The following is a 16409-nucleotide window of genomic DNA, read 5'->3' as shown; positions in this document are numbered from 1 at the left end:
CATATATATGTGAAAAAAAGTTTTGTCGTTGTATGAATCACAGACAAAGGCCAAACATCCCAGGGTTGTTGTGACTGAGCCGTGAGCAGGATATAACTGTGGTGGAGATGTTTCAAATATTCAGACGTCACACTCTCAGCACGTTACATTTAATATAAAACCACATCAGTGACTGACACGGTCTGTGTGGGAGAGGCGGCCGGTCGGGGAACTCTCTCGGCAGATCATTTCACACAGGATGATTCTTGGCTCGACCTTTTTTTACTGAACCAGCCTTAACAGACATGCAACCGAGTTTGTGTGTCCATGTGTCTCACCCCTGAGGAGATGTAGACGGGTACAAAGACCCAGGCCAGGGCCAGCAGCACGTACGTGGCCTGTGATCAGACAGAAGGACAAGAGACATTGGACACAGGTGCGTTAGACGTCTGTCTACAGGAGAAACCGATCAACTGGTTTGATTCACTTCAAGAAAACTATTTATCTCAATTCGTCTCGCCTTCTCTGCTGCACTGACCGAACAATGTTGTCCTACTGCCCTCTGCTGCTCACTTTCTATTACAGCAACTATTTAAACTTTACATCCGGTGGATTTGACCGGAATCCTCACTTTAGCAATTTGCCCCTCGAACATAATAGCGTACCCTATAATTGCCTCAGTGTCAGTGTCGGGCTAAAGTTAGCAACAAATGTAAACCGGAAATAAATAAAATGGTTAAAAATATTCCTAAAACATTTTCTCAAAATTAAGCGAATGTAAACATTGACCAGGCAAACGTTAGTTGAGAGCAATGACATTTTTCAATAAACTAGCCAAAGTAAACAACATTGGTCAAATATCAACCCTGCTACGACAGCTAGCTCGAGCTTAGCTACGAGTTAGCTAGCAACATTTATTTAAACAAACAACTTCCTATGCTTACAAAATAAATACTAAAACATGTGAAAATGAACACTTGTATGCTGTTTTTTATTTAAATTTATTTTACTTACATTCCACTCAAACCCAGTGACAGCGATTCCTCCAGCAGCTCCGGTTCCAGCCAGACCAATGAACAGACCTGAACCTTCTGAGCTGGCGAACAGAGAAGCTCCGATCTGAACAACCGGTGATGGAAACAAAACATACACAACTTTGAGTAAAGGAATCAAAATGACATGTGTGTGTTAAGGTTTAACTGTTAATTTTACCAGTTTAAATCAGTTTTTAGTGTTTGGGATATTTTTAATCAATATGTAAAGTAACAAAAAAAAGTTTAAGTAATTTATGTTTGACTTTAAAACTGTAAAACCGTTTTTCCCGCCAACATCACGTCAGTTACATTAAAATAAATATAGTGATTTTCAGTGCATAAAAATAGTCCAGATGTTGAGGCACATCAGTGAATAAAGTCTCTCTTCCATAATTATGCGATTTATGAGAATGTTAATAAAGTTAAGTATAAAAAATGTGAAATTAGAAACACTATAAATCTGTTTTTGTTATTTTGTGAGTTATTTTTAGTGTATAAGTGTTTATTGTCACATGTGCAGTAATTAAACACATTTTCCTGTACTCTGCTGTTCACACAGAATATCATCTAACAAATGAGGCAGAGAAGTAGATGAATAAGAAAAAATATTAATAAAGGCAATGTGTAAAAATAAAAATATATGATATGAAATATATACCGTGCAGTATCATAACTACTAAACTAATAAATATATTATCATCCAAAGATTGGAACAAGTAATTCACTCACCGGCCACCAGGCCATGTCTCGACCGGCCAGGAAATATCCACTCAGAGTGTTTCTGCTGACCCTGCATGATGACTGACAAGAGAAAAGTGTTAGTAAACACACACACACACACACACACACACACACACAGATACATGTCTCACTCTTACCCAGATGCCCACAGCCAGGTTAAGCAGGAAGTAAGTTGCTATGACGATAATATCAGAGAAGCTGAAGGACTGAGACAGTGCGTAGAAGTTGATGGTGTCATTCGACATCCTCAGGTTTCACCACGAAATCACACCGTAGGTAAAAATGCAGCAAAGACACAGATGGACGCCTCCCATATATATAACAATCATACAACGACGTGTACTGGTCTACCAGAGTCTCAGCAGAGGCAGAGAGAAAAAAACAGAGACAAAAACGTTTCTACAACGAACACAGGTGCAACTCCACGTCGCAGCATCTCCTACTGGGGCGAAATCATCAAATGACCCACCTGGGACCAGAATCCTGACCCTCAGTGTCCCATCTGTGTGTGTGTGTGTGTGTGAAGAAGGCAGTCCCTCTTAAGATTAACTGATGATTAAACACATCAACTTAATGTGACACCTGCACTGCTGAGACACACACACACTAAGAGATAATGGAGAGTGTGTGTGTGTGTGGGGGGGTGGGGGGGTGTAGAGCAGATGCCCATTTAGATCAGAGTCCATGCTGATGCAGACGCGGTGGTCAATCATTGGCGATGAGAGGTTTATAATCATTAGCGCCCAAACACATCAGCTGTTAAGTGCTGAGAGAAAGGGTCTGTGACCTGAGGTTAGGAGTTTCTCAACTCAGTCTGGTCTTGTTCAACAGGACGTATGAACATCATTAGCTCCATGTTGTAACAAAACACAACCAGCGCCGGATGGAGAAGACTCCAAACACAACTCGTAGTCAATATTAACTTTTTAAATGTCTTTCAACTGCGGCGTAGAATGAAACGATGACTTTATTAAATCACAAAAGTTGGTGCAGTTTCAAAGATGTGGTAGCTTAGTTAAATTTTAAAAGAAAAGAAAAAAAAGTGTGTTTTGGTTCTTTACACACCTTGGAAAAGTTGACTGGTCTGCCTGCAGTCCAGATCTGTCTGTAGTTGAAACATATCTGTAATGAGATGCTTTTTTTTTTCTTCTTTTGCAAATATATTATTTTTAGTTTCCCAGAAATAATAAAGGGAAGGAAGAGAAAAGGGGATTTCAAAATGTTTTTATTTCAAAATAAAAAAAAGAAGATGCGAAATGAAAATGTAATAATACTAATCATAGTAATAATAACTACTAATAATAGTATTAATAATAATATAGTTACACAAAACAAGAAATTAAAGCATTTTTTTGGTACATTTCACTAGTTCCTGTTTTTAAAACATTGTTGAAAGAAAAGTTGTTTATTTTAGCTGGTAACCTGATTGTTTGATTTTCAAATCTGTGTGTGTGTGTGTATGTAAAAGCATGTGATTGATGATAATGTGTGTGACGTCAGGGTGTCTCCGCTGCCACCATCTGCTCCTCTGAGCAGACAAACATCAGCCAGCAGTTTGTGTGTGACACTGAGTTAATTCACATCAAGGAGCACATGGAAAAAAAAACGCATACATTTTTCACTTTCTGTTTTCTATTAAACGTGTACTTTCCCCAATGTTGTAACTACTAAAAAATGTATTTTAATTAGTTAAATACCAGTCAATCATAAACCGTTAAAATCCTATTTGAATCAGAAGAATCATAAAGGTTCCTCCTCATGGCATTTGGTCTTTAAATGGTTTTAAATTTGTATTTTCTATAAGTGTAATCAGAACTCATTGTCCTCGTTATGCTTTAAAACCCTGGTGAAAAGTTGATATACAGTTACTGAGGCATATTTTTAACCTTAAGGTATTTTTGCTATAAATATAACATTTACAACCTGTTGACTTGAATTAATTTGGTTGGTCAGAAGTTGGTCAGCGATTTGGAAATGTCAGATATGTGACAGGTTTTAAATATGTTGCAATATACTCTGGTTACAGTGGAATGAAATGGTTTGATGATGCAGATTTTTTTTCTTGTCTTACCATGTGACACAGAAAGAGGGGAAAAACATGATTCATCATTCATGGGAAAGATGACGGGGAAAAAAGAGGAAGAGATACTTCAGTCACTCTGAAGTCAATGAGGAGTCGATGAAACAGAGAAATGTTGTTTTTACCATGAACTACATAGAAGTAGGAAAGTAGACAAACATCAATAGATCGAACGATAGATTGATACATAGATAGATAGATATATAGATAGAAAAACAAAGAAAAGATTACATAATAATGTGCCCGGGACGATGGGTTACTCGGCACAATGCTAACTTTATTAGCTGTTGATTGCGAAGATCACGCCGACTTGGTGAAAACGTCAGAAATGTTTGATTTATGCATGGTGATATTCAACATGTGTTTAGTTACAACTATAATGTGTCAATTGTTGCTTGAATCAAATTGTCAAGCACCGCCTGCACTGTAGTCTTTAGCAATTTCTATTTAATATTGGTAAACAGAGTCTCGGGAAGGAAGTGGAAGGGGAAGTATGACGTCACGAATGACGACCAAAGTGAAAAAAAAAGTTCTTGTCTTCTTGACATCATTTACATTCATTTCACTCTTGCAAAAAAGGGGATTTCCATGTTGTTTTAACTGAGTTATTATTCAACCAAACATGTGATTGATTCTCTCTCTCTCTCTAGTTATACACATATACATAGGTATATATAATATATATAAAGTGTTTTTAAAAAGTGTATAAAAGTGTTAGTTTAAGGAAATCCATGTGTGCTATAAAAAGATCACAAATGAGATTTGTCTTAATAATATAATAATAAATCTCTTTTAATAAACGCCACTGAATAAACGTGATGCCTTTAAATTACATGATTAAAGATCAGATTCATACAGGTATATAATGATAATTATAATAATTATCATATAACTGCCATGTGGTTGTTTTATTCAATATATTATTCAAATAAATGCAAACGTTTACACACATGACGTAAGCAATTACCATGACAAATGACGACAGTGTGAGGAGCTCTCACTGATTAGTTGCTGAACACCAGTAAAACATGCTTCTAAAATAGATGCTCCACAGGTTAAACAACGACGGTGGAAGCAGATGTGTTTTTGTTTCTGAAGTGTGACGCTTCCTGTTTGAACGACAGGTCAGAGTCCGACAAATCTTTCACGTTAGCCCTCTGTTTTCCCGTAAACACACGGGAAATCTCCTGAGACCGAATTTTCTCAAAAGGCGGGACGGGTTTAGAGCAGACAGACAAAAGTGAAACTTTGAAACATGTTTTGGCCTGGATTTAGATGATTTTTCTTTCTTTAAAAATACCAAAATTTACCAATATAAGAGCAAAAGAAAAGCAAAAGCAAAATCCCCCCCCCCGCCCCCCCCACCAGTGTCGTCAGAACACTAGTGGGGCGGGTGAGAAAAAACAACAACTTGGTGACCGCCAAATTTCCGCGGCAGCAACGTGAACGATACAAACGCTTCCTCATTGATACGTTTCTGTATTTAAGGACAACTTCCGTTTGTGACAAAGAGCGGGGGAGAGAGAGAGAGAGACAGAGACAGGCAGAGACAGACACCCACAGAGAGAGAGAGAGAGAGAGAGACAGACAGACAGACAGAGAAAGACACCCACACACACACACAGAGAGAGAGAGAGAGAGAGAGAGAAAGGGCATTTTTGGGGGGGTTTACTTTCACTTGGTTCTTGCCCATCGTGTGCTGTTATAGTCCGGTTTTCTCTCTGGCGGACTACATTCCGCCTCCCGTTTTAACAATGAGATCTACCACCGTCTTCGAGGTTCTGTTTCTGGTGAATCTGCTGCGGGAGGTGTCCGGCTGTGGTGAGTGTTATTGGGTTATTATTACGTGCTCTGTACGGCACACGAGCAGACATGGCGACAGTGATTTCATGTGGCGAAACTGAAACCTAAATATCCATCCATCCATTTTCATCCGCTTATCCGTTACCGGGTCGCGGGGGCAGCAGTCGCCACCCAAATCACATTGCACCGTACCGTGGGTGGTGAGTCCACTGGAAGGTACCAACCGCCCTAACCGGGATTCGAACTTGTCCAGGAGGTGAACCCTGGGGTTCCACACCAATGACAGAGACATTGCCTCTGGGCCAAAGCGCCACTGAAACCTAAATATTCTTTTAAAAAATATTGTGGAATTGTACGCGAAGCGTCCTCATCCAAAGGTTTAATTTACAATGACGTCATCGGTATTTACGCCTATTTGAAGAAATGTGAATTATATCTTCTTAATATATAATTTAATATATAATATTATAAATTGATAAAAGTGTAACATTTAAACGTCAGGTATCATAAGTCAACTATAGTTAATTAACCATTAACCACGTCTGTTAGACAGAGATTGTTGATTGAAGTTTTCAATGTTTAGTTTAATCAAAAATAATAAAAGCATGACTATTATGTTGACTATGTGTAGTGTATTTTTAGGTTACCATAGCAACAGTTAACTTGACAGGATACACATTACTAGAGTAAGATACTTAGTCTGAACTACAGTTTATGACAAAAAGGACTTTTTTTTTCAGAAATACATAAGAAACACTGTCAGAATACATAAGAAATATATTTTATAATTCTGTTTTAATTGTATTTTTTTTATTTTATTTTCAGATAACTGTACACACACACCTTTTTTCACACCGTCCCAACTGGTGGTGAAGCATCTTGACCCAACCTCTGCTACGTGCCATTTATGCCCATCTTGCCAGCGAGATATTTTTGATTTGGAAGTTTCATTTGGCAAAAAAGAGCACAACACGACTGCAATTTTGTGGACTGTTAATAAAATGGTCGAGTGGAATACACTGGTCGTGTGCTTCTACGTCGACCGCACCTCTGCTGAAGGAAAGCAGTGTTGCAGTGTTCTGCCTATACTGGTTTACGGTAAGTCCGTTTCCTGTCACTAGCTTGCTTCAAGGTGATGGTTGGATGTTTGTCTGGTGTGCTGTATGAGGTACTGACACAGAGGCAATTTAAAAAATTTAAAAACAAAATGAGCTGCAGACATATTGAAACAGAAACTCTGTAAAACACTGATTGTGTCTGTGGAACAAGTTCTTCCCATGTTCTGTTTGAACACTTGAATGTCACACGGGACATTCAAGTGTTCAGGTACATACCGCCACATACCGCCACCTACTGACCTAGAGTGTATAGTGTCATGGTATGACCCTTTTTTGACCTTTTTTGAGATAGAGCGGCCCACTCCTTATAACCTTGATGAGCAATTCTTTTTTTTATTTCAACCAATGCGAATCGTTATGAATTTGTTTCGATTTTTGATCGATTCACGACGCACTGTTACATCCCTGCTCTGTATCAAGGTGCAACACCATCGCTACAGCACCAGTATGTAAACATTTGAAACATTCCATTGTCGGTTGTTAAGTTGCTGCTACTGTAAATATTTATGAAGCAGAGCATCTACAGCTCCTGGATCCAGTGGTTAAAATGTCAGTCATTCCTGTGTCAGTACTTCATAGAAAGGTTGTAGAAAGGTTCTCTATCTCTTGTTGTCACTTGGCTTCTTTGTGTGCATCCTTCTCTGAACATGACTTTAATTTCCTGCTCCAGAACCTCCAGACGGCGTGTCCCTTAGCATCGTGAATCACACTGGGCCAATGTTGGAGGCTCGTGTGTACACCCTGCAGTGTGAGGTGCAAAACGTTGCTCCTCTGAAGAAGGCTCATGTGACCTTCTACGAAGGGAGTAAACAGTTGAATGAGACGCAGGTGAAGGACTCGCCGGCGCTGCGGCCAGTGAATGAGACTTACAGTCTCCAAATCTCTGCACAAAAAGAGAACGATGGGGCGCAGTACTGGTGTAAAGTGGAGATGGTTTTGGGACCTGAGGGTCCACAGCCCCCCCCAGTGATGATGTCACAGAACGTGACAGCCATTGTCCACTGTGAGTACAAAAGAAGGACAATACCACAGTAAACACGATGATGACCGACAGCCCTAGTAATAATATATGAAAAACCTTCTCTCCTTGATCGATGCACAGATCGGCCTCAGCGTCGGGGGTCGCCACCTACAGATGACGTCATCGTCGAAGAGGGACGGCCTCTGCACCTGGACTGCACAGCTGAGGGGAACCCCCAACCCTCGTACCAGTGGGTGCTTTTGCCTGACAGTGTTCAGGCGCCCGATAGCAGCATAATCAACATCACAGCTGCAGCTCCTGAACACAGTGGGCTCTACACATGTTCTGTAACCAATGATTTGGGAACGCTGACCGTGGATTTCATGGTGAAAGTCAAAGGTGAGTTTAAAAACAAATTATTATTACTTCACCTAGGCTTAAAAGTTAAATTAGAGAATTTATCATGTGACGCATTTAAGGTTATGGTTCCTGAAGTTACGTGGAAAAACCCACATCACTGCTTTACTGTTTTGTGAGTAAAGGGAAGGAAGTTCATTGTGACTTACTTCTCTCTTGTTTTTAGAACTTTGTCTAGTTAATAATTTCTGTTCCTTTTTTTCCTATTTTTTCCACACAGAGAAACCCAAGCCTTACTTAGTTATAGTAATCGCTGTGGTTCTGATCGTGATGTTGATCGTGGCAGTTGCAGTAGGCATTTATTTCTACAAACAGAAACGACATGGAGAGTACAGCCCATCCAGACCTTATTTCCAAAGCTCACATAGTCCTGTTCCTGCTTCACCCAAAACTGCATAATAATGACGTGGGAAGTGCAGGAACATTCTGGGAAAGCTGTATGTGATATCAAAAACTCTTGTTTACCTCCAGAACAGTTCTAAACTTCTCCAGCGACACTCATCAGCATTTTAAACCAGACCACAAACTAAAACACACATGTAGTATTTATAGATTGAAGCCAAAGTCTGGTCGAACCGACGCTGCTTCACATGGTCTTACTGTTACTCACGTTCCACTGAACTGAAGCTTCACTGTCACAAACCAAGGGCCTGAATCCAAAAATTCAAGTAAATGTTTTCATAGAGACCATGTGACCAAGTGTTCATAGAAACTGTTTCCTGTTTCTGATCACCTGATGAGCACAGACTCAATTGTTGTTACTTCCTGTAAAATATTAAATCATTGTCAGAAATACAAAGTATTATGTTGGGGCAAAAGGTTAAGTAAAAACACAGTATCCACAGAAGTATTTTCAGACTCTGAAACCTGTCGTACTGGGTCGATGAAAGGCATTTGTGGCCAATCAGAGTAAACAAATGCAAAGGTCAGTTGATGTAGACAGGCTGATGGTTTCAAAGACCACGTATGTTTTAAACACTTAATATTCACTTTCATGCTGGAACCAATGAAATGAGAAGTTGTGCAAATGTGATGATAATTGTATATCAGCACTCTGAGAGACTATATCTCAAATTAATTTTTTTATTTTGAAGGACACACTATCTTTGTGTAAAACTGCACTCTCCTATAGATGAAGAAAAGTAGAATTCTGACTTATCCATTAAAAAAGCCCTCCCTGCCCTGCAGGAGGTGCTGTGCACAAGGTTTAAACTGGATTTGGTGTTTGGTGAGTTCAACAGTTTTATTTGTATTAATTCTGTAAATTAGATTTTCTATTAGAACATAAAAAATACATATATTTAACTTTGGAAACTAGTCCTCGATTACTGGCTATTTGTCTGCATGACTGACACCTACTGGCTCCACTGTTGTAGTGCAACGACTAACAGAAAAAGAAAACACAAACTGGTGGCGGTGTCGCGGCCAGCGTGTACTTCCTGAGACCCATCTGAAATGATGACGTTGATTACTTTTACTTGACGAGGTTTATGTTCTGTAAAAACTGCAGTTCTATGTCACGTACGTGATGAGGTTTTGTGCAGAGGTCATATAGATTATATACTGTTGATAAAGAAAACTTTTTTACACGTTTTAATTTTCATGTGTGTGAATCAGCTAAGCTACAACTTTATAAAAAGATGACGTATGATTTGCTGGAGCATCGTCTTTGTAAGTTATCATGATTATTTCACTTTAGTAGCGTCACTGTGAAGGGAATGAAGATTTAGCTCATTGTGAGTGAAAAAAAAAAGTCGAGTGTGTAACAATGTTATAATCTTCACTTTGCTCGTCTTGACGTGTGGTGTGAATAAATTTGTTTAAAACAAAAAGAAAATTCGTTTTTTTTTCTTTAAAACTTCAGAGCTGTAGTGTATTAAATAAAAATAGATGATCTCACCCCCCCCCCCCCCCCCCCCCCCCCCCCCCCCCCCCCCCCTTTAGCATAATCCGGCAAAAACTGAACCTCATCAACAGGAACCTCTGGTAGTGAATACGCTTCAGTCAAATGAAAGTGCAGGCTGTGAGCTGCTTTCCTGTTTTTGATACTTCCCCTCGTCGACTGAACCTGGAGCAGAACTCCCAAAGGCTCCGGGGCTGATTCAAGTGGAGGAAGTTCAGGGGAGAGCTACAAAAAATCCCAAAAATGTTTCACTCCCCGTGCACTTCCTCTTCTAAATCAATTTGGATGACATCGTCTGCTGATATAGAGCAGATACATTTTTAGATTTAAAAAAAAACAGCTGGGTCATTGGACCTCGACAGCATGACATCACCATTTGTTTTAGAGCGTTGATTTTAAAAAGTGAAGCCAAACAACCAGATGCAGTCCAGACACTTCACTCTGTTTTTATATCGATGATGATTTGACTTTTTTACAATTATTTAACACAACACAACACAGAATGTTTTTGTTAAATATTATTTTAACTCCATGATTTCTGTAATGTTTTACTTCAATATCAGCAGGATTATTTATTACTTATTGTGTTAAAAAAAAAATCAGTCATCAAAAAGAGCCACATCTGGGTCTCGAGCCATAGGTTCCCAACCCCTGGACTAGAGGAAGCAGAAGACCCACCGTTGGTCCGTGCCCCGTACCTTGTGAACCACTGCTAGCCAAGCGTGTCATGCGTGACATGATAGAACTTTCTGAACTAGCCCTTTAAATACCATGTTTCTGACGGTGACGCCTCCTTGGCTAACGGGATTATCTGACTCCAGTCTGTCGTCTGGTCCTGGAGCGGCGGACGGAGAAGGTTCTGGAGCGGTCCACAGGAGGTTCTGGAGCGGTCCACAGGAGGTTCTGGAGCGGTCCACAGGAGGTTCTGGAGCGGTCCAGAGGAGGTTCTGGAGCGGTCCAGAGGAGGTTCTGGAGCGGTCCAGAGGAGGTTCTGGAGCGGTCCACAGGAGGTTCTGGAGCGGTCCAGAGGAGGGTCGGGAGCGGTCCAGAGGATGAGTGAGGATGAGTACCATCGACTACAGCGCCTGGGACCACATCTACGTGTCCGATGACGAGGACGTGACCAGTCCCTTCGTGGACACGTCCAGTCTGTTCAGAATGAGACACCGGGTCAGCAGTGAGACTAGTAGTAGCTGTGACGTGTGACCTATGACCTGGTTAGTTGAACCTGGTTAGTAGCAGTGTGTGTGTGTGTGTGTGTCTAGGGTTAAACCAGTGAAAACCAGAACCAGAACTGAATCAGCAGCTGGAAGAAGAACGTGCAGAACAGAAGAACAGGTTCTCACGAGGCCTTTTTCAAGGTTTTGTTTTTTTCTGAAGAATGTTGGAGAAGAATTGTTCTACGTCAATAAATAATAATACACTGATACGCTGCAATCCAGGTTTTAATAACATTATTATGAATTTGTAATTATTTAATTTTTAAAAACAGAAATGTTTGACTTGAGGCTCATGAATGTGTGTCATGTGACGTAACCATGTTTCTCTTCACCGGTCAAGCTCTGGTCATCTGGGTAATCATCTTAACTCGTTAGTGTCCACCAGTCACGTGGATTAGCTTCGATTTAGTCCTGGGATTCCTGGGATTGTTGTGTGTAAGAAGAGCGTTTAGGAATGTGGGGAAGTCTGATAAGAGGGAGCTGATATCGGTGCTGCTGTCCACCTGACGAAGACCAGAACGACACTCCTCCATGTTTGGACACTTGAGTCAGTTTCTCTGTGTGACCTGCTCATTCCCAGGCCACGGAACAACATCGTGTGTTTACGACGCCCACAGTTTTCCTTGGAAATCTCGTTGTGCCTTTAGCATCGCAATATATCGTATCATCGCTCTGTTAATTAGACAAAAATAAGAACAAAAAAAAAAAAAGCACTGCAGTTTAGACAAAAATAAGAACAAAAAAAAAAAAAGCACTGCAGACACTGTCCTAACTTTGTCCTTTCTTCTCGTATTCTTTCCGAAACATCGCTCTCCTTCACTATCCGTTCTACCTCTAATTTATTTTCCAATTCTTCCTTCGACCAACGACGTTCTGTTTGTGTCGTCTGTCGCCACAGGCTCGGCTGGAGAGGACGGCAGACGTCCAGCAGAGACGAGAAGATTTGGAGAAAAACTGTGCTCAGTGCAGGCAGCGTCTGGAGGACGCCCAGCTACGGCTGAGAGAGCTGGGACAAGAGAGGAAGGAGGGAAGCCCGGAGGACAAGGACACGGAGGCCGAGCTGAGGACAGTCCAGGCTGAAGTGAGGAAACTGGAAAAGGAAGAGAAGGTTTTTGAGAAATTGATGACGGAGCACCGGAGGGAAGAGAAGAAGATTCCCTGGAATGTGGACACGATCAGCAAGGAAGGTTTCAGCAGGGCAAGTACCGCACGGGGCTGTGAACCTTTGGGCAAATCATGTCAGCACTGAGCTGAGCTCTGATCTTCACTGTGGTTTCCAGAGTGTGTTCAACATCGAGGCCGAAACAGAGGAGGAAGAAGAAGATGCAGAGAAACGAAGGACATTTTTGGAGACGCACGGAAAGGAAATCAAACACTTTGGTACGATTTACTATTTATGTATGTATGCACATATATTTTCACATATATACGTGTATATACATATATATGTACACTACATATATTTTCACATATATACGTGTATATACATATATATGTACAGTACATATATTTTCACATATATACACATATTTGTTTATACATATATATGCACATATACCCACATATATAGTATATATTCATACACATAGACACATATATACATATGTATATATAACTAAAAACACTGATATATACATACATATATATATACATTGTTTTTTGTTTTCTTCTCCTGTAAAAGAATTTGTTTAAATGCCAAACCAGATATAGATATAGATATATAGATATATAGATATAGATCCGTAGACGAAGGTGTTTAGTGCAGCGACGTCATCAAACTGATGTTTATTAACTTCTTTGGAGACGATCCACGATCCTGGATTTAAGGGGATTTTTGGAGGGGTAATAAATTTGTCTGTTTTGATTTGGTTTAAAATGTGAAAGACAGAAAAGAGCAAAATCATCTAATGGAAAAAAAAAAAAAACATGACGGGGAACTAAAAAATAAATGATTTGAGTTTTCACATGTCCAAAAGAGTAAAGAGAGGAGGATGTGAGCTCACGGGCCGCGCTGGCAGCATTGTTTTAAAAGGTCAGCTGCTGGAAGAGCAAAGTCACCTTCAGCTGCCCGACACGGTGGAAACATTAAGTTCCAACGAGGCGGAAGTGTCAGTGGAGCTGACGGTGACGATCAGCTCTCAACACAAGTGTGAAGAAACACCTCTGTAAACAGGAAGCAGTGACAGAGAGCACGAGAGTTACAGGACACAAGGGTCTGACTGTCACTACACACAGAACTCTGAAAAAACATTAAAAAAAAAAAAAAATATAAAAACTACAGTTGGTGATCCATTCCATGTTTACATATATTTATATGTTTACATGTTTATATATGTTTACATATATTTACATATGTTTATATGTGTTTATATATGTTTATATTTGTGTTTTTTAGCTGGTGGTTCAGGACAATTCAACATGGGTAGGGAAGTGAAACTGTGGGGAAGTTTGCGGGTAAATATGAACTCATATGAACTCAAACAGTGTCAGGTCGTGACCTCAGTGGACTAACGTCGGGGTGGATTCTTTCACGATGACCGGGTTACAATCTATTACTGTCATAAATGTTGCTCATTTAAACGTTTGTCTCAGTTTTTTGGTTAATATTATGTTCATTTTTATTGTTTTTTTCTTCGGACACAGGTATGCTGCGTCGTTGGGACGACAGTCAGAAGTATCTGTCTGATAACCCACAGCTGGTGTGTGAGGAGACCGCCCACGGCCTCGTCTCCACCTGCATCGACCTGGAGATCGATCAGGTACGTAATCTGCGTGACGACGTAGTTGTACTGGACGCGGTGGAGACCTTCTAGAATCCTCTGCCCTGACAGAAACACGGCCTGATGGAGCAGGTGGCCCACCAGGCCCTCGTCATGCACTTCATCCTGGATCTGAGCCGGACCCTGAGGGTCGACCCCAGAGGCTGTTTCAGACGGTTCTTCTCAAAAATCAAGGTTTGGAAAATCTACCAAATCCTGCTCTAGATCTGTATTTAGGGTGAAGTGCAACAGCGTGTGACTCCTACAGGAGAACAGTGGTACTGTCAGGAAAAAAAACAAAAACAAAATAATTTGGTCCTACAGAGAAAACTTTAGTTTTAGGCGACTGTTTGAAGGTGTACTGTACATTAGAATAATAACCTGCTCAAAATATGCTAACAAATGTAATGCAACAACAACAACAGCTCACGACTTAAAGACTGTTTCACGTCAGACTGCAGACAAACCGTACCTGGATGCGTTTGACCATGAACTGGAGTTACTGAAGGAGAGGATTCACAGCTGTGCACTGATCCGTACGGAGGGAGTCACTGAAGATCAGGAGGAGGAGGAGGAGGAGGAGCAGCAGGAGGAGGAGCAGCAGCAGAGGCAGAGGAAACTGGGCCCAAGTGGTTTAGACCCTGTGGAGGTCTATCAGTCACTGCCAAAGGTGAACACAGATTAGTATAAAGTACACAGTACACATTATCATACAGTACTTCACATCAACAGATTCTTTCGTAAATATCAGTGAAAAGTCAAAGGTCAGGGTCACAACAAAAGGTCAATGTAGTTGAAATACCACCTGACCACAGTTACAGCCTAACACACCTGTCCGTGCAGGAAATCTCATTTGAAATCTTGTTTTTAAAAAAATCCTTTCTTCCTTTTTGAGATGAAGATGAACTAAATGTTTGTCAAAGTTTCTTTCCTTCATCGTCTCGTGTCAGTAGATCGATTGTAAATGTTCCGTCCTCAACAGGAACTACAGAAGAGCTTCGCTGAAAAGAACCTCCAGATGCTGCAGGAGGTGATGAACAAACTGGAACCTGAGGTGAGTCGGTTTGAAACCCCCACTGGACACCACTGGTAAAAATAAAAATGAGAAAAAATGAAACAAAACAAAACAAAAAAAAAAGACTGGTATAAAGTTTATTAGAAGAAGATGATGATGAAAATTTATTAATGTGAATATTATTTCTCCTGACAGGAAGCTAAATACCATCTGAAGAGGTGCATCGACTCTGGATTGTGGGTCCCTGACACGGGGGAGGGTGATGAAGAAGATGAAGAAGATGAAGAAGAAGATGATGATGAAGATGGAGGTGATAAGAATAATGATACGGACTAAAATTGAAGGAAGAATTACAATTAACCAACTGAGGACCTAAGTTTAGATAACGTCAACTCCCACCACTGTGGTAAACAGCACCATCTAGTGTCCATTTGTGGGACTGCAAATCAAAATAAACGTCTAAAAGTAAATGAATCAACGGCAATTATAGTTTCTGTTATTTTCACCTCCCCCCACATTGATGTGATTTTATTTGTTTTGTTTGTTTTTAATTTGTTTCTTTAATTGTTTTACAATAAACCTTGAGGGTGTGATTCGGTTCAACGCTGACTGATTTGAATCCATACTCGTTCAGTTCATTTTACCCCCCTGCCCCCCTCCCCCCCACTGTCTTTCATAATTCATGGGGTGATTTGATTTAGTGGCCTGTGCAGGGTATTTCTGAAGCACAGCTCTTTAGTGCAGTCACTTTTGTGAATGGAAAACGATCAGTGCTGACGTCAGACATTAATCACCGCGAGTTAATGCGCATTAGTCAAAAGGAAAATCAAAACTCTGAGTCTGAACTGATGACTGATAAAACAGCGCAGAGGTCCGTTGTCCTGTGGGGCTGTACACCTTCAACTAACAGGTGTCAAAGTGAGAAGTCTCCAAACATAACAACTACATCTGTTCGACCGCCTCGACCAAAAAACTGCTTATTTTATATATTTAAATGAATATACGGTTCAATACTCACTGATATCAGTCTCTGCTGAAGTAACACTGATCCACACAGCCGCGACTCTTTGTCTTCTTTTAGGTTTCACCCAAACTGATATATATATATATATTCCATTACCGCCCTCTAGCGGTGAAGGAGGTGAATATGCGACTCGCCGCTGTTGCCAACAGGAATCCTGCAGGAAGAAAAAACATGTAAACAGAGTGAGAGGTTCTCTGTTGACAAAACATTATTATTATTATCATTATTGTTGTTGTTTTTGTTTAACGATAATTTAATTTTTTTTTAGTTCTGTTTTCAAAGAAATGATGAGAAGTACAGCGTGTCCTTGAACGACTGTAAACAGACACAACAAGAGGAAACGTGAGAGGGAATC

At 40.4% G+C, this 16409-nt stretch overlaps 3 protein-coding genes and 1 long non-coding RNA gene across 11 annotated transcripts in view; 2 read left to right on the top strand and 2 right to left on the bottom strand.

Annotated features, from left to right (window-relative positions):
• slc5a10 (solute carrier family 5 member 10) overlaps positions 1-2252 on the bottom strand; it is an 18856-nt gene extending 16604 nt beyond the window's left edge. Inside the window, exons 1-4 of the mRNA XM_017035483.2 lie at positions 1892-2252; positions 1743-1814; positions 994-1098; positions 318-377 (exon numbers count right to left, since the gene is read on the bottom strand). Of these exons, the coding sequence (XP_016890972.2) occupies positions 318-377; positions 994-1098; positions 1743-1814; positions 1892-1999 (345 nt within the window). The 5' untranslated portion in view covers positions 2000-2252. The remainder of the gene's footprint in view (positions 1-317; positions 378-993; positions 1099-1742; positions 1815-1891) is intronic.
• A 3158-nt stretch (positions 2253-5410) lies between these two features.
• On the top strand, positions 5411-9965 carry LOC103383246 (vascular cell adhesion protein 1-like). The gene is made up of 5 exons (XM_008316297.3): positions 5411-5655; positions 6463-6735; positions 7426-7758; positions 7858-8115; positions 8354-9965. Exons 1-5 carry the CDS (start codon positions 5589-5591, stop codon positions 8530-8532), a joined length of 1110 nt encoding a protein of 369 aa, XP_008314519.1. The 5' UTR covers positions 5411-5588; the 3' UTR covers positions 8533-9965.
• Positions 9966-10289: 324 nt separating this feature from the next.
• LOC103383248 (hsp90 co-chaperone Cdc37-like) lies at positions 10290-15623 on the top strand. Its single transcript, XM_025058577.1, has 9 exons — positions 10290-11065; positions 11098-11206; positions 12155-12454; positions 12537-12636; positions 13900-14015; positions 14088-14210; positions 14470-14685; positions 14998-15069; positions 15226-15623. Exons 2-9 carry the CDS (start codon positions 11099-11101, stop codon positions 15364-15366), a joined length of 1176 nt encoding a protein of 391 aa, XP_024914345.1. The 5' UTR covers positions 10290-11065; position 11098; the 3' UTR covers positions 15367-15623.
• LOC107989059 (uncharacterized) overlaps positions 11095-16409 on the bottom strand; it is a 12892-nt gene continuing 7577 nt past the window's right edge. For 6 of the 8 annotated variants that reach the window (XR_003050592.1, XR_003050595.1, XR_003050594.1 and 3 more), the window contains 4 exons: positions 16049-16208; positions 14847-15101; positions 14488-14676; positions 14162-14296 (listed from right to left, as the gene is read on the bottom strand). This is a non-coding gene — a long non-coding RNA (uncharacterized LOC107989059). Of the gene's footprint in view, positions 11186-14161; positions 14297-14487; positions 14677-14846; positions 15102-16048; positions 16209-16409 lie in introns of those variants that run through there. The other 2 variants (XR_003050593.1, XR_003050598.1) reach the window with 2 other exon arrangements.

This window comes from Cynoglossus semilaevis, chromosome 9 (assembly GCF_000523025.1).
Source record: "Cynoglossus semilaevis isolate Cse_v1.0 chromosome 9, Cse_v1.0, whole genome shotgun sequence".
NCBI lineage: Eukaryota > Metazoa > Chordata > Actinopteri > Pleuronectiformes > Cynoglossidae > Cynoglossus > Cynoglossus semilaevis.
Note: the sequence above shows the minus strand (reverse complement) of the source record. Positions and strands in the feature narration are given on the sequence as shown.